Below are 15,118 nucleotides of genomic sequence, written 5' to 3' on the forward strand. Positions count from 1 at the left end.
CCGCCGCCGCCGGGCGTCACCCGCGGCAACCGCGCTGCCTGTGCCCGGCTCAGGGCGGCCCCCGGGGCGGGCTCATTCCCCGGGGCAGAGCGGCGGGAGGAGCTGCGTGGCCGGACCGCCGCTGGCTCGCCGGAGCCCGGGCGCTGAGGGGGCCGGGCCCGCCGCCGGCCCCGCCGCCCCGCGCTGCCGCAGCTTCCGGGCCGGGCCGGCGCAGAGCGCAGCCGCAGCCCCGCCCGCCCTCCCGCCCCGCGGCTCCCGGCGGGACGGTGCCGGCGCTCAGGGCTGCCCTTCCCGTGCGGCCCGGGCGGGCTCACCGCACGGCTGGGGGGTCCCCCCGCATCTCTGAACATGCCGGCTTGGCGAGGCCAGTGGGAGTCTCGCTCGCCGCCCAGAAAGCCGCCGGCATCCTAGGCTGTATTTAAAGCAGCGTGGTCAGAAGGGTGACGGAGGGGATTCGGCCTCTCTGCTCTGGTGGGACCCCACCTGGAGCGCTGCATCAGCTCGGGGGTCCCCAGCACGGGAAGGACATTGGACCAGTTGGAAAGGGTCCAAGGGAGCGCAGCGATATCAAAAGCCAGAACACCTCTCCTATGAAGATAGGCTGAGAGAGCTGGGCTTGTTTAGCCTGGAGAAACTTCTGTGGAAACCTCATTGAGGCAAATCAGTACTCAACGGGGGCTTATAAAATAGAGAAAAATAGGACTTTTTGCAAGGGTGTGTAGGACAAAGAGGAAGAGGTTTAAACTAAAAGAGACAAGATTTACATTAGATGTTAGAAAGAAATTATTTGAGAGTGGGGAGGACACTGGCACAGGTCACCCAGAGGAATTGAAGATGCCCCATCCCTGGTAACACTGAGGTGGATGGGCTCTGAACAGCCTGGTCTAGTTGAAGATATCCCTGCATATGGCAGAAGGGTTGAGCTATTTGATCTCTAACATCCCTTCAAACTCAGATAATTTTAGGGTTCTGTGAACTCTCATATGTCAAGAAAACTGACTACTGAGACTTGCTGATCAACACAACTCCCTCAGTGGGGAAAGCCAGACACCATGGATTGCCTCTGGCAACAGCCCACAGGGAACACGGCACACAGCTGTGGCTGTGGGGGACAATTTGTATCAGCACCAGTATTTGGGGATGAGGGGCATGAGTAACAGCAGGAGACATAGCTGTAAGAGATCAGCGTTCTCTATACAATTCAGGAATTACTGGAATTCAGGTTGTCCTGGTTTCAGCTGAGATAACCAGCTACTTTCAAGTAGCTGGTACAGTGCTATGTTTTTGATTTAGCAGAACAATGTTGATAACACACTGATGTGTTGCACCATAGGTACTTACTTTATAGAAAGGAGTTTTCAGTGTCCTGTGCTCTGCCACACAGCAGGTACACAAAAGACAGGAGGGAGCACAGCCAGGAGGGTGGACATGAACTGGCCAAGGGGATTTTCCACACTGTGGAACATCCTGCTCAGTATATAACCTGAGGGAGTTGGGTGGGAGGAGCCCATCACTACTCAGGGACAGGCTGGGCACCAGTCAATCCATGATGAGCAATTGTATGATGTCTTACTTGTGTGTCTTGGTTTTATTCCTCTCTTTTTGTTACCTCCCCTTTTTGTTACTATTATTCTACCTTTTTTCCAAATTTTAAACAGTTATGTCAACCTATGGATTTTACCTTTTTTCCAACTCCCTCTATCCTATGGAAGGGGGAGTGGGAGTGAGAAGTGGCTGTGTGATACTTCCTAGAGGAGGTTAAACCATGACAAGGTGAAATACAAGGAGGGTAAGCTGTTACTATATTTTATCACCTTGAAGAAATACCCTTGATTTGCTTAAAGCAGCTATTCTTTAAAATTCACCCTTGTTCCCACCTTCTGCTGCCTCTCCTTAATCACAGTCTTGATTGAAAGCTACAGAAGAAAAAAAATAAAGATACATTGATAATATTGTTAATAAGCAGTGTTTCACATTCATGTTAGTCTGTTACTTCCCTGGGATTATTATCCTTCATTTCATCTACTGCATCAACTCACCCTTCTCCTGTCTGATCCCAGTTTTCCACATACCTCAAAATTTAAACAGGGAACCTATCCTTTCTCCATCTGAGAGATGAGCAAGTGTTATGAAAATAAAAAGTTATGTGTATACTGGAATTACCTGCTGTCATCTGAAAAATGTCAGAGGTAACTTGTGATACACTTTGAAATACTACTACTTTGATAAACTTGCAATATTTCCAGAGGAATCCTTATTCCATTAACTGGAGAAAAAACCAGAAGAGCTGAACTTCAAGTCTGTGATTTGTGTCTGTTCAAAACTTTTCAGTTATTTCTCCAGATCTGAAAATAGAAATCTGTTTAGTAATCACAGATTACAGAATGTGGCTGAACACAACACATTTTTTATGCAAATACTGAAATTTAGTTAAATATATCAGGCAAGACTTTGGGCATTATTTGTGTGAACTGCACTAATGAGACCAGGGTAAATGCATGCTATCCTTGGTATGAAACATAGCTTAGCAGAAGGTAACTTCTAATACTTAAAGATGGTTTATTTTACATGGAAAGAAGCAAATATTTTTCCCAGGACACACAGCACTACTTCTATTTAAATACTTTTAAGTTTTTAACACTGACAAAGAAGAAAAGCTAATTCTAATATTTCACCTCTTTTTTCATCTAACAAGGTAAAAAAGATTTGTATTTTAATTTTATATTACATCAATAAGTGCATTTGCTGGCTTAAAATCACAAGAATGTATTTGGTAGTTGAGAGGGAAAGAAATGTACTTTAAGCAAAATTTTAGAGCAATCCTATTTCATAGTAAAGGTTCTGTAGGAGCACTCAGCAAGTGAGAAGCAGCAGGATTGATGCCCTTGTTCTCCAACACTTTTCATTCCTGTTGTCTGGACAAAGGCACTTTGATGGGAGTCCCATGTCCTTGAGAGGCATTGGGAGGAGCAGAGTGAAGCAGTGGAAGCATGCTGGGCCCATAACCTAGAGGCTGATAGATTAAAACCCTATTCTAATGGATTTTCTTGTCTTATGGTGTACAAGACCTAGCAATTCCCAGGAACAAGAAATTGGGCAAGGGAAGCTAGGGACCAGCATGGCAAATTAGGGAACTGCTGATCAGACCAAAAGGAAAGAAGTAAATGCACATATAATGGAAACTAGGACAGGGAACCTGGGAAGAGTATAGAGAAAGATTGGTTATATAGGGATGAGGTAAGGAAGGCTTTCCAGAAGCTGGAACTGAAACTGGCAAGGGACATAAGGAATAACAAGAAGGGCTTCTACAGGTACGTGAACTAGAAAATGAAGGCCAGAGAAGGTGTTACATCCCTGATAAACAGTGATGAAAAACTGTTAACTGATGAAGGCTGAGGTACTCCACATTTTTGCTGCAGTCTTCAATGGAAACCTGTCTTCCCACACCTCTTGAGCTGATGGACAGCAGGATGGCAACTAGGGGAGCAAAGTGCTTCCCACTGCAAGGGAAGATCAGGTTCATGATGACCTAAGGAACCTGAATTTCCTGTAAGTCTGTAGAACCTAGTGAGATGCATCCCAGGATCCTGAGAACATTCTCTGATGTAGTTCCCAAGCCACTCTCCATGATAACTGAAAAGTCATGGCAGTCAAGTGAAGTCTCAGGTGACTGAAGAAAATCCATCTTTAGAAAGAGAAGAAAGAACAACCTTGGGAACTACTAACCTGTCAACCTCCTCTCTATGCCTGGGAAGATCATGAAACAGGTTCTCCTAGAAATTGTGCTGAGGCACCTGGAGGACAGAGAGGTGATTTGGGACAACCAGCACAGCTTCACCAAGGGTAATCTTGCCTGATCAACCCGGTAACCTTCATGCTTGAGTGACTCCAACAGTGGACAAATGAAGGGATACAGATGGTATTTGTCTGGACTTCTGTAAAGCCTTTCAGATGGTCCCCCACACATCTGTGTGAGGTGTGGGTGAGAAGCTGGACATGCCCCAGTCATGGCACTCACAGCCCAGAGAGCCAAACCTGTCCTGGGATGCATCCAGAGCCCTGTGGGCAGCAGGGGAGGGAGGGGATTCTAGGTGTGAATACAATTTGGTGTTTGTGTGCATGTAATAAAAATAGACAGAAGTCATTTTTTGACTTCTTTATTTGATTTTAACAGATACAACAAATTAAGATGGAATAGGGGAAATAATTTGCTTTTCCCCATTATTTAAAACAAAGAAAAAGAAATTATTGTTGAAATATTTTTATCCCCATGGCAAAGATCACACAATGTATTTTACTTCATCAGTATTAAAAAAAAGCTTTTTATCGTTAAAAAACCTAGTAGTAGTAAAAGTAAAAGAAACTCCATTTGTCACATTTACATTCTACAATTTGTAGATACTTTTAGGAAGCGCATGAATACCGGCCACACATTTGATAACCATGGCAGGAGAAAACTCTCTCAGGATTTTCTTTCTGAGGATTTGTTCATTTGTAATTCAGTGCCAACACTGGAGCCTTTATTTCAGTTTCTATTACCTGCACTAATGATTCTGTTCTTGTATTACTCAATCAGTGAAGCCTTTCTAACTTGGCCTGTAGAGATTTAAAATTCCCAATAGTAGTCTGCACCATTAGTGTAGGGCTCATAGACTGAAGTTCAACCAGGTAGCAACTAACAGCATCCAAGCAAACATTTGTGAATCGTCGCCTGCAAACAAAACACAGAATAACAATGAGCTCCTTTTTAATCCTGTATCTCAGAATTCATCTGAACTAGAACATAAGAATTCTTTGAGTTGCAATGGAATAGTGTATTAGTAAGACATCTGTCAGCTACTTCTAAGTATTTAACTACTCATTAAGAGAAATTTATTTTTGAAATCTAATGCCTGTGACTAAGGCATAATGGGAAAATAAATGACTCATTACTATTTATCTGATGTTAAATACTTTAAAAGCATGATATAGTTTATAGCAATGTGAAATATTTAGATACTACTTTAGATATTATTATAGTCAATGTATAAGTTATTAATGTAGATAGCAGTTAAAATGTCATAAATTATAATTAAATCTCAATTTACGTATTATTGAAAGAAGTATTAAAATCAGACAGCATTCACTGAAGTTCTAATAGAGTATTTAAATCAACCAACCATAAAAGACCAATAAAGTGATAAAAGATAGAAGTACACTGTATGTGAACAGGGGATATTTTATGTACATTTTTCAAAAGAATCAGCAACATCTATGTTTAGAAGAGTTATCAAGACTTTGCCTAGTTCTGGTTTTTGTTTTTGAGACAAGATAGTTCTGACTGAAGTTCATATAGTCTATTCAAATAAAAATTGTCAAAGCTAGAGGTGATATGCAGGCAACTTTTTCAAGTACTTAGCTATCTTTTTCGCTAGAAACTTTCTCTATTATTACACCTAAATTTCTTCCTCGTGTGAACTAAGCTGAATTTTAGTCTTGACGACTGATTCATCATCAACCTCTTATAAACAATTGGGGAAGATCCATCCCAATGTTTAGTTTTCTCTTTCCTAGAGTAACTCAGAGCTTCTAGAATTTGTACATGAAACAGTTCACTGTTTCAATTTAAAAATGCCCAATTTGTGTTTTCCCCCACTTTCACACACTGCAATAGATTTGTCTGAACTAGTCCTTAAAGTATATTGCCAAAAAACCACAAAATAATCTTCTCAGTTCCTCAAGTATCTTCAGTGATGTGACAAAAATTACCTTTGTGGAAGTAGTTTAGAAGGCAGACTTCAACAAGTTTCTACCAAATGGTTTTGAATGACAAGTGTTGGGAATAAAATATTAATTTCACCCTAAAGAAGAAAAGCTTTGGGAATTGCTAGACTGAAGTATTTTAGAATATTTTATGTTTCACTATTCATTAGGATATAGCTAGCCTTTTACCTCATAGGTACTCTGCTTGGATCCTGTACATATCCTGACAGTAATACATGAATACACTCCAAGAGGTGCAAAGGCTTTTTCATTCTACTCCAATATGGATCCTAAAAGAAAAAACAAACCACAAAATATTAAGGACACAAACCTGAAGGAGACAAGACAAAAAAAAGTGTTGTGTGTACAGGAATTGCCAGCTGTGCAAGTATTTACTTATTGTATCAAGAAAGTTAGATTAATAGGAATTCTACTTTCATCTATATTTAGGCCTACATTTAAACATTATTTTAAATTGCATACTAAATATACATAAATTTAACTCAGTTTTCCATTTCCACAAAGTCAAACTTCTTTGCTTATTGCATTAATAGATCAGAGAAGATTTAGTAATACAACAAATTTTAATCATTATTAGGAAACAAATAAAATTAATATACTCAATATATGCTGTTCCTTCTGCAACATAAGAATTCTAATCCTATTTCATCTTAAACTAGCTCCAGATGAACTAAAAGAATTAACAAATTTCCTCATCATGCTCTGGTACTGAAATGAATAAAATCCACAGATTTTATTCACAGGGAGAAAATGCAGCTTTTTAAAAGTCTTTGAGTAAAGAAAGCAACGTTTTGAATGTATATTTTGTTATTTCCTTCCTTTTATTATTTCATGTTTCCCATTAAAGAGAGACCTTGATAATAGTTGAACACAGAATTTTTATTTTGTGCAATTTTCCTTACCCGTGCTTTGAAAAGCTGGTCATACACTTCAAGCAGCCTTGGCAATGGCACTCCAATTTCTTGCATGGTGTATGTTACAAAACCTACATCCCAGTTCAAAGTGCAGACTTGTTGCTCTAGAAACTGCACTAGAAAATCTGGAGGACATAAATGAGGGAACATTTAGATTCCAACTTGTTACTGGGAGTCCATGAAACTAAGGCATTTAAGAGTAATTTACTATCAGCAGTGCATGGCAAGGATTACTCATACTTAGTATTTTGTTACCGTTTTGCCTTGCAACTATGTTGTAGAGAAAAGCTCAGTAACTTTTGTTTCTACACAAAACACATACTATGAATACCTTTGCTAGAATGGCCAGAAAATCTATTGAAGCTTGTTTAAGTGCCTATAACAATTAACAGGGTATTGGTCAGCATAAAATGTTCATATTTAATGTTAGTTGCACATTATTTTAGTATTATAAAATAAAATAAGGTTTACTGCTGAACAATATATTTGCCAGGTTTTTATATAATAGCACATTTTCAAAACATAGAGCATCAGAAAATCAGAAATTTTAAAAACTAGCCAGAAATCTCCCGAATAATTTTCAGAATCTACTTCTTCAAATGGCTGATGGCTCATATAGAATTTCAAGAGACAGCAGATAAATGTGCTTGCTTAAAATCTTAAATGTATAAATACACATTTTGTACTTCGTGCTTTGATGCAAACAAACTTTACTACTTTCTAAAATGGGATCTGCACAGCCATCCAAAAGTAACTGCTGCTGCCAGCTAAACTTCATTTATTTCCCATTTCTTTTGAGATTAAAAAATAAGAAACATTTCTTAGTTTAAAATTTTTTCTAAGAGTAAAAAAAAAAGCTGAAACTCATCCATCAAACAGATATGCTTATTTACTATGCAGGCTAACAACTTGCCTAAAGGAAAGTAGCGAGGTGTGCCAGCATAGATCTTTCCAAGCAATGCTAGCTTCAGACAAAGTGCTTGCATTCTGTCAGCAGGGCTCAGAGATACACTGTCGCTCAACTCTGGAAATGAAAAGAAAATGCTTAGAGGGAACTTCACAAGAAGTACCACATTTATACAAAATTACACTAAGGCACCTAAATTTATAAATAATAAATGAAAATCTTAACACTCTTGTCAACAAAAAAATCAGCACATGGAAGTAAAAGCACAACCTTTTCTGGTGTGTTTGCATGTACATTAAGTCTTTATGCTTCTGTGAAGTTCCATGCAAACCTACTTAAACTACAAACAAACAAAACCACATTCCAGAACCCCACAACAAACACACTACCACACAGCTTTTCCCTTAGATCTCTGATCAATGTTGTTAGCACAATGGTAAACTTGAGCCCAAAAACCAAGGTGGGGGAAAAACCCCCAAACAATCAAAAACAACAGAAACAGAGAGTGAATTACTAACTGATGGTAAAGGATGAGAGCGATCATCAGAACTCCTACTCTATTAAGACCTACCTTTTTCAATGACTTCTTGCCAGAGAGTTTGCACCAAGATAGGATCAGAATGACCTGCACAATGTATAATTGCAAGCTTACACTCCGAGAGCTTAAAAGGGTCAGCAAATTCTCCGTACAACTGGAAGAAAAATTACCAAGCTTTACTTTTCACATACGATCAAATTAAGTCTTAAAGATCAGTTGTTTCTTACTTTGTCTGAAAGACAAATATGCAACGTAACTGTTATCAACCACTAAATTTTTTTTTGCTACGTTTAGTTTAATTTCTTAGATACAACACTAAATTTTAGATGAATTACAATAGAAAACTTAATTTTCCATTAATTTTTTCTGTGTGTGAAGAAATTTAAGAGATGTTATAATGAAGATAAACATGTGAAAGAAATTAAAATACTGAAGATTGAAAGTATTATCTTACTAATAAAGTACAGAAAATTACAGTCCAGGGTAACAGACATTCTGAGACCAGGAATGATAAACTGCCTATTACTCTTCCTAGTCATTCTTTGCAAAACATTTTTTCTCCTCAAAATTTGATTAACTGGACTTTAACACAAGGAAATTTTAATCACCTTTGTTATATCCATCAGCTCAGCATCAAGCTGGGAGATTGCATCTTGTACTGAAGAATGATGGGAATACTGCCGCTGTAATGTTTCTTGTATTTGAAGCTGGATCCTTGCAACCTTGTTTAAGAGGAAAATACAGTATTTCAAGATTGAATTAATTTAATCATAATTTAAAAATACACCCAGAATTACCTTTAGCTTATTTAAATGTAGAAATATTGCCGCTTACACCATTAAGTCTATTTTCATCGGCCTAGCTTTACAGGATGAAAGCAAAGAAATCCGTTTATACAGAACTGGTAGTAAAACTGTTATGTGCCAATGAGACAAAGTGAAATAATGCATTTACAGTGTAGCTTAGATTAATATTTTCTCTTACTTCCATTTTCTCTTCTAGTTCATGTAGGAATTCACCATCTGCAGCTAAAGAGGATATGGCAGTGGAACTTTTGGCACTCAAAATGGCACGTGCAATGTATTCAAGACGCTGCTGAAGAGAAATTTCTGTGCTGCAAAATAAATATTAATAATAAAATGAGTACTTAATATAATTATTTTAGGGTAGTTATATTCTAGCTAGACTCTGGGAAGTAATATGTGCCTTTTCCAGATTTTACTAAATCATGCATGACACAATGCAACCACATAACCCTTTTGCTGCAAGCTCAGTTCTAGTGTACTTCTCAATAAGAACTGGCGACTTAATAAGTTATAATTACAGGAAATACAGGAAATTGTAAAGTAATGTATAATAGAAAAATAAACATTATCACTGATTTCCAGTAATTGCCTAGATTTAAAGCTAACACACCTATTTTTATTTTTTTTTTTTTAGAAAACCTCCTTTTTAAAAAGTACTTACACAAAATATTTTGATTTTGTTTTTTTCAGTTTTTCCCTAGTTACCTCAATATATATACAATAGAGTACATGTAATTCATACCTATGGAGGTCAGCCAACTTGGCCAAGACTCTAGCAGCATTACTAAAATTTCTGTTTTTTTCAAAGTATCTCCAGAGTAAATCCATATAGCGGACTTTGTTTTGGTCAATCTTGGTCATCCGCACCAGGTAGGGCTCCAAAAAGGGGGCAGTAACCTGAAGACATCAGAAAGATAACAGTTATACTCTTGCTCTTCCCTACCTTTTAAGCATTATTACCTCTCCCAGTTCACTGTGTATAGACAAGCTCACCTGTAACAGCTTGTCCGCCAAGTCAGCTTGTATCAACCAATTGTAAAGTGCAATACTGAAGAGCTCATCTGTTGAACGCTGAGCCAGCTTTAGCATTTGTTCAAACTAAGGGGAAAAAAGGTCAGAACTGCTATTAAAGAAGTGGTTACATTACTTTAAGTCTTGAATAACCATGTGACGATACTTAGGTTCACATTATTTTAATGTCATAATTTCCAAGGGTGCTCTAGATATTGAGGCCAATTCATGACAAACCTTCACTTCACTAACTACTCCACAATTTCATTAAAATAATAAATTCTAGATCCCTTCAAATCACACTGTTCTCTGGAGTGCAGTCATGACTTTTTTGTGAGTTTCTTACATGATGTCCAGCTTCTTCATTGCTTAACATATTGGGATCAGATGACAGCATTGGAGGACCTGGCTTTTTGGGTACACTGGGAGACTGAGGAGCAGCTTTACTTTGATTCACTAGCTCTTGAAGGGTGTCAGTGATACACTTGTAGCTGTTCAATCTGTAAACAGAGCAAAAGAAAATAAAAGCCTCGTAATTTTCATTGCAACTGTCTATAAAATAATTCTTTCAAGTGTGTTATTGTATGCCTTTGTAGATAGTTACTAAGATTTAAAGAATATTGTCAGCTTCTTGTCAGCTGGATCTCACAATCTAGTTTGTTCTTGTTCATCTTTTTAAGAAGTATTTCTGTAGTGTTCTGATCACAATGTTTTCTGCATCTATTACCCCGTTTCAGATTAAGTTGCTGCCATATTAATCATAATCAAGGAGAGCATAATGGGCGAAAGTATTTATATTGTGTCCCTTATCATAAAATGCTTATTTATTATGACCCTGCATTCCTTGCTTAAAAGAGCTACTTTCCCAGTCACTTGAAATAAAGCACACCATATAATCATCATAAATTATCCTGAAAACTTGCCTTTCTTGAAAAGCTTGGAGTCCAACAACATCTTCTTCTGGTTCTCCATTTTTATAGAAATGAAGGCCAAGACCTTGGGGATCTTTCTTTTCAGCTGCTGTAAGAGAGAGCTCTACCACTCCCTCATAGAAACGCACTAGGAAAATCAGAACAAGTATCACTGTTCATTATTGTATTACATTCACAACAAAATGGTAAGTGACATCAAACATTTCTCAAGCAAATGCTACACTACTCACTCTGGTCCATATAATTTAAAATCTACACTTGTTCCCACCTGTGGCATTTATATGTAAATTTGAAGTTAAGATACTAAGTTGCATAGAATGTCCTGCACAACACATAATACTGTGCAGATGCCCATTTCTTAGCTGTTACATAATTTAAATGTATATGTAACTGATATAGTGCACTAATTAGGATTCAGAACCATCTTTCAAACAGTATATTTTGTATAAAAGCTACCTGCTTACATAGAATCTAGTGGAATATTTCAGCCACATATATGAAACAAATGGACACTGCAATATGAAGTAAATACATGGGACTATTTTAATATAGAAATGGATTTCTTGGTTGGCTTGTTAAATCTAGCAAGGTTTTAAAAAAAGAAAAGGCTGGCACATTTTAATTTTAAGATTTATTAAGCAATTGTGTATCGTAAAAAACTACAAAACTGAGTAAAAAGTTAGCAAAAAAAAAAAAAAAAAAAAAAAAAAAAAAAACAAACAAAAAACCACCCAAACACCCAAACAGAAAAGATGGCATGAAAGCATACCATGAAATTATTCAGCATGATCAGTGACTGGCTCTTACCCTGCCTGTACTGTGCACAAACATTAGCAAGGTCCACTTGATTGCTGATCTTCTGGTACTCTTTCAGTGACTCCCTCAGCATCTTCTCTTTTTCCGTTTTGCTTTGAGCTTGTCGAGATCGCTGAAGAAGTTCATTTGCCTAAAAACAAATACAAAATGGAAATTATTAACATGAGCACATCATGAACAGATCATGGATACTGTCAATGAGCTATTATTCTAAATTTCAAAGCTGAAACAGAAGAAAAGACCATCCTCTCAAATGCACTCTCTGGTCAGTAAGTTTCCAGCAGAAAGGCTACAATACATTAGAAGAGCTGAAGACTTAACCAACTGGTTTCCTGTTCTCTCCTCACCAGTTACTTGTTTCACATTTATTTAAAAAGCTTCAAAGACCTAAGTTCTTAAACACAATTGAATGTCACTAATTCCAGTAAACTGTGGAATGGACAAAAACCAAGATACTATGCTGAGAAAGACTGGAATAAGACAACATTTTATCAACATAAAGAAAACAGGGTTAAGATTAGAGATGAGATTAGAGTTAAGAGACTATGAAAATAACTGCAAATGCACCAAATAATTTTTGTGTAATGTTCAACATTAATCAGTTAAAGACGAAAATATGCCCACAACTTAACTTCATCTTCTTCTGCTTCTGAAACTACTTGAGCATAATAATGACTTACAAGCTGCCCAATGTATCTCATTTGTGCATGTTCTCAAGTTGTGTTTGGGTGCTGTAAAAATCTGAAAGTGCACTTACCTTTGAACACACAGCATCATCAGTGCTATAAAGAAGAGGGCAGATGTCTTGCAAATGGGCAATGATTCCATCCACAGCTGCATTATCTCTGATGTAACAGTTTATAAGAGAGGCAATGAGTGCTCCAGTCAACTCTCTATCTCTAATCACCAAGTCCTTAAAAGCAGTAACCTTTAGCTGTTCTTGAAGTTCCTGAAGATGAGGCAGAATTTTATTAGTTTACCAAATCTTTTACTTGACCCTGTTTAGAAATGTCTGAATGTTCCAGCATCAAAATCAACTGTTTCTAAGAATTAAAGATACAAAACTCCAATGACTACAATATACAGCAGAGAAACACATTATTTAAAATACAAATTTTATAGCAAAATAAAAATAATAAAGCAAGGGCTACTACAAAAGGCCTTGCTGGATGCCTAAGGACAGTGAAAACTCCTCTTAACAGACTTTCTCTACCATCTTCACTATATGTCCCTCTGTTTCAGATCTCTCACAGTAAGAATGGAATTAACAGTTCCTTTTACTTCACAGGGCACTTTCAGAATGCATACCCTATGAGACTGTCAAAGTTTTTAATATTCAGAAGAATAAAAATGACAGATTCAATAAAAGCAGGAGTTTGGAAAGTTCAACGTCTGAACTCATTTTACTTTTCAAGATTAAATTACACTGAAGGTTTCTAATTTTTAAAAGTTTATTATGAATATTTGTGCACATAGTTGCCAGTAGGGTCTAGGTAGTGTTTATATAGTGTCGACAGATGATACTAAAAGCATGATAATACAGCTACAGCTACTGAAGACAAAGGAAAACATTTTACTTGTTAAACAGTTAGTTAGCCACTTGTCCAACACAAATAAAAGTTGCACAAAGCTCCCCAGTGCAACACTGTGAAGAGCAACAGCTTCTGTGCCTCTGTAAGGCTTTAAAATAATTCTTTTTGAGAACAAAAAATACAACTTCTCAAATAACCCTATCAAATTTTAGGACAAAATGCCCAGTATTCAAATTAATAGCTTTTTTCAATGGTTGGCTATGAATTCAACATCAGCAAAGGGTGCACAGCAATAGCACCCTTTGTTCTACAAGTTTCCTTCTTTACAAACCAGGAGCCTGAAAGAACTGGGATCATTTAGCCTGGAGGCTTAGAGGGCAATATGTGGGATCTTAGTAATATTTTTGAGAAAGTGTAAGGAATGCAGAGTCAGGTTTTTCTCAGTGGTAACCAATAACAAGACACTGCACAATGGTAAAAAATTGAAGTGAAGGAAATTACACCTGAATAGAAATCTTTCTTGCTCTAAAGGTGGTTCAACACTGGAACAGGTTGCTCAGAGACACTGTGGAGTTCTCACCTTTATAGATATAAAAATCCTTACTGGACACAGTCCTGTAAGCTGCCCCTGCTTTGAGAATCAATTAGATTATTACCCCCACTGCAAAGGGGACAGGTGATCTCCAGTGGTTCCTCCCAACCTCAGCTGTTCTGTGCTACATTCAGGTACCCTACTTACACAGAAGAGCAAGGACTCTATTACCCTACTGCTTTCCATCTTTCACCAAGACTAAGGCAAAGAGTGAATTCCACTTGGCTGGAATATGCTGGTCTATTCTTTTCAGAACATTTTGCAGAATGTGCTTAAGGTAAAAAACCAGTAATTTATAAATGAAACTCAGTATTACTTATCAATAAAAGTAGAACAATTTATTGTTAGTGACTCTTCCAATTGCATAAAATTGAGTAATTGTGTCAATACATGTCAGTCTCTTAAACACTTGTGACCATGTATAAAAAAATTTGTGTGTGGTTTAAAATTCATATGTTTCTCAATTAATTTAAGTAACAGTCTCTTGGGAATACTTAGGTAGCAAAAAAAATTCAGCTGATTAGTACAAACAAATTAAAATTGTGTTATCCAGATCTTACCTTCTGAAGCTCACCTACAGCAACACTGAATTGGTGCTCACATAGCAACTTCCATAAAGCCAGTGCCTGGCAGGTCTTGCGAACAAGCTGCTGGATGCCTTGAAGTGAAGTCTTCTCAGTTAGCTGTGCCTCAGCTGAAAAACAAGAGACTGTCAGCAAGAGCTATTCCACATGTTTCAAAAAAGCATGTAAGTTTTTGAAGTTTTTCGGTAACCATATCCTTAACTTTCTATCTTTTTTTCTCTTCCATTGTTGATTAGCTCTGTTGGGAGATAAATGCCATGTTAACACTGCCCCAAAACAAATAACCCTCTATTAACATTTATTTCAAACTATGCAACAAAGGAGTCGTACTCTCTGAAAAACAAGTATGGTTTCCTGTGCACGTGATTTACACATCAGTCTTAAATTTTTACTTTTGCTTCAAATATAGGTATAAATGTATTTCTGCTGAACATATAAGAAATCAAATTAAACCCATACATATTGCCTTTTGTTTGATTACCTGTACTTACATGTAAAGAGAACACTTCCATTTACAGCTGTGGTCAATACTGTCTACACTATCTTTAAAGCAACAACTACTCCAAAAACTACAACATTTAAATCTGGTAAGATGGATTATACAAACTGAAAGGATAATGTTTTCATACTTATAACATAGGCAGAACATAATTGCAACAATTTATGTTTACTTTTGAGTGTTTACACTTCACAAATGAGGTTAAAAATAATTACATTGTGTCA

General features: G+C 37.4%; 1 protein-coding gene across 2 annotated transcripts in view; it reads right to left on the reverse strand.

Annotated features, from left to right (window-relative positions):
• Positions 1 to 4,141: 4,141 nt before the first annotated feature.
• Positions 4,142 to 15,118, reverse strand: part of NUP155 (nucleoporin 155) — a 30,453-nt gene continuing 19,476 nt past the window's right edge. For both annotated transcript variants that reach the window (XM_036403609.2, XM_036403608.2), the window contains 14 exons: positions 14,372 to 14,505; positions 12,445 to 12,636; positions 11,679 to 11,817; positions 10,863 to 10,998; positions 10,286 to 10,439; positions 9,922 to 10,026; positions 9,671 to 9,825; positions 9,107 to 9,236; positions 8,731 to 8,844; positions 8,156 to 8,276; positions 7,591 to 7,701; positions 6,666 to 6,802; positions 5,932 to 6,032; positions 4,142 to 4,711 (listed from right to left, as the gene is read on the reverse strand). In XM_036403609.2, the coding sequence (XP_036259502.2) occupies positions 4,573 to 4,711; positions 5,932 to 6,032; positions 6,666 to 6,802; positions 7,591 to 7,701; positions 8,156 to 8,276; positions 8,731 to 8,844; positions 9,107 to 9,236; positions 9,671 to 9,825; positions 9,922 to 10,026; positions 10,286 to 10,439; positions 10,863 to 10,998; positions 11,679 to 11,817; positions 12,445 to 12,636; positions 14,372 to 14,505 (1,868 nt within the window). In that variant the 3' untranslated portion in view covers positions 4,142 to 4,572. The remainder of the gene's footprint in view (positions 4,712 to 5,931; positions 6,033 to 6,665; positions 6,803 to 7,590; positions 7,702 to 8,155; positions 8,277 to 8,730; positions 8,845 to 9,106; positions 9,237 to 9,670; positions 9,826 to 9,921; positions 10,027 to 10,285; positions 10,440 to 10,862; positions 10,999 to 11,678; positions 11,818 to 12,444; positions 12,637 to 14,371; positions 14,506 to 15,118) is intronic.

The sequence above is a fragment of the Molothrus ater genome, chromosome Z (assembly GCF_012460135.2).
Source record: "Molothrus ater isolate BHLD 08-10-18 breed brown headed cowbird chromosome Z, BPBGC_Mater_1.1, whole genome shotgun sequence".
Lineage (NCBI taxonomy): Eukaryota > Metazoa > Chordata > Aves > Passeriformes > Icteridae > Molothrus > Molothrus ater.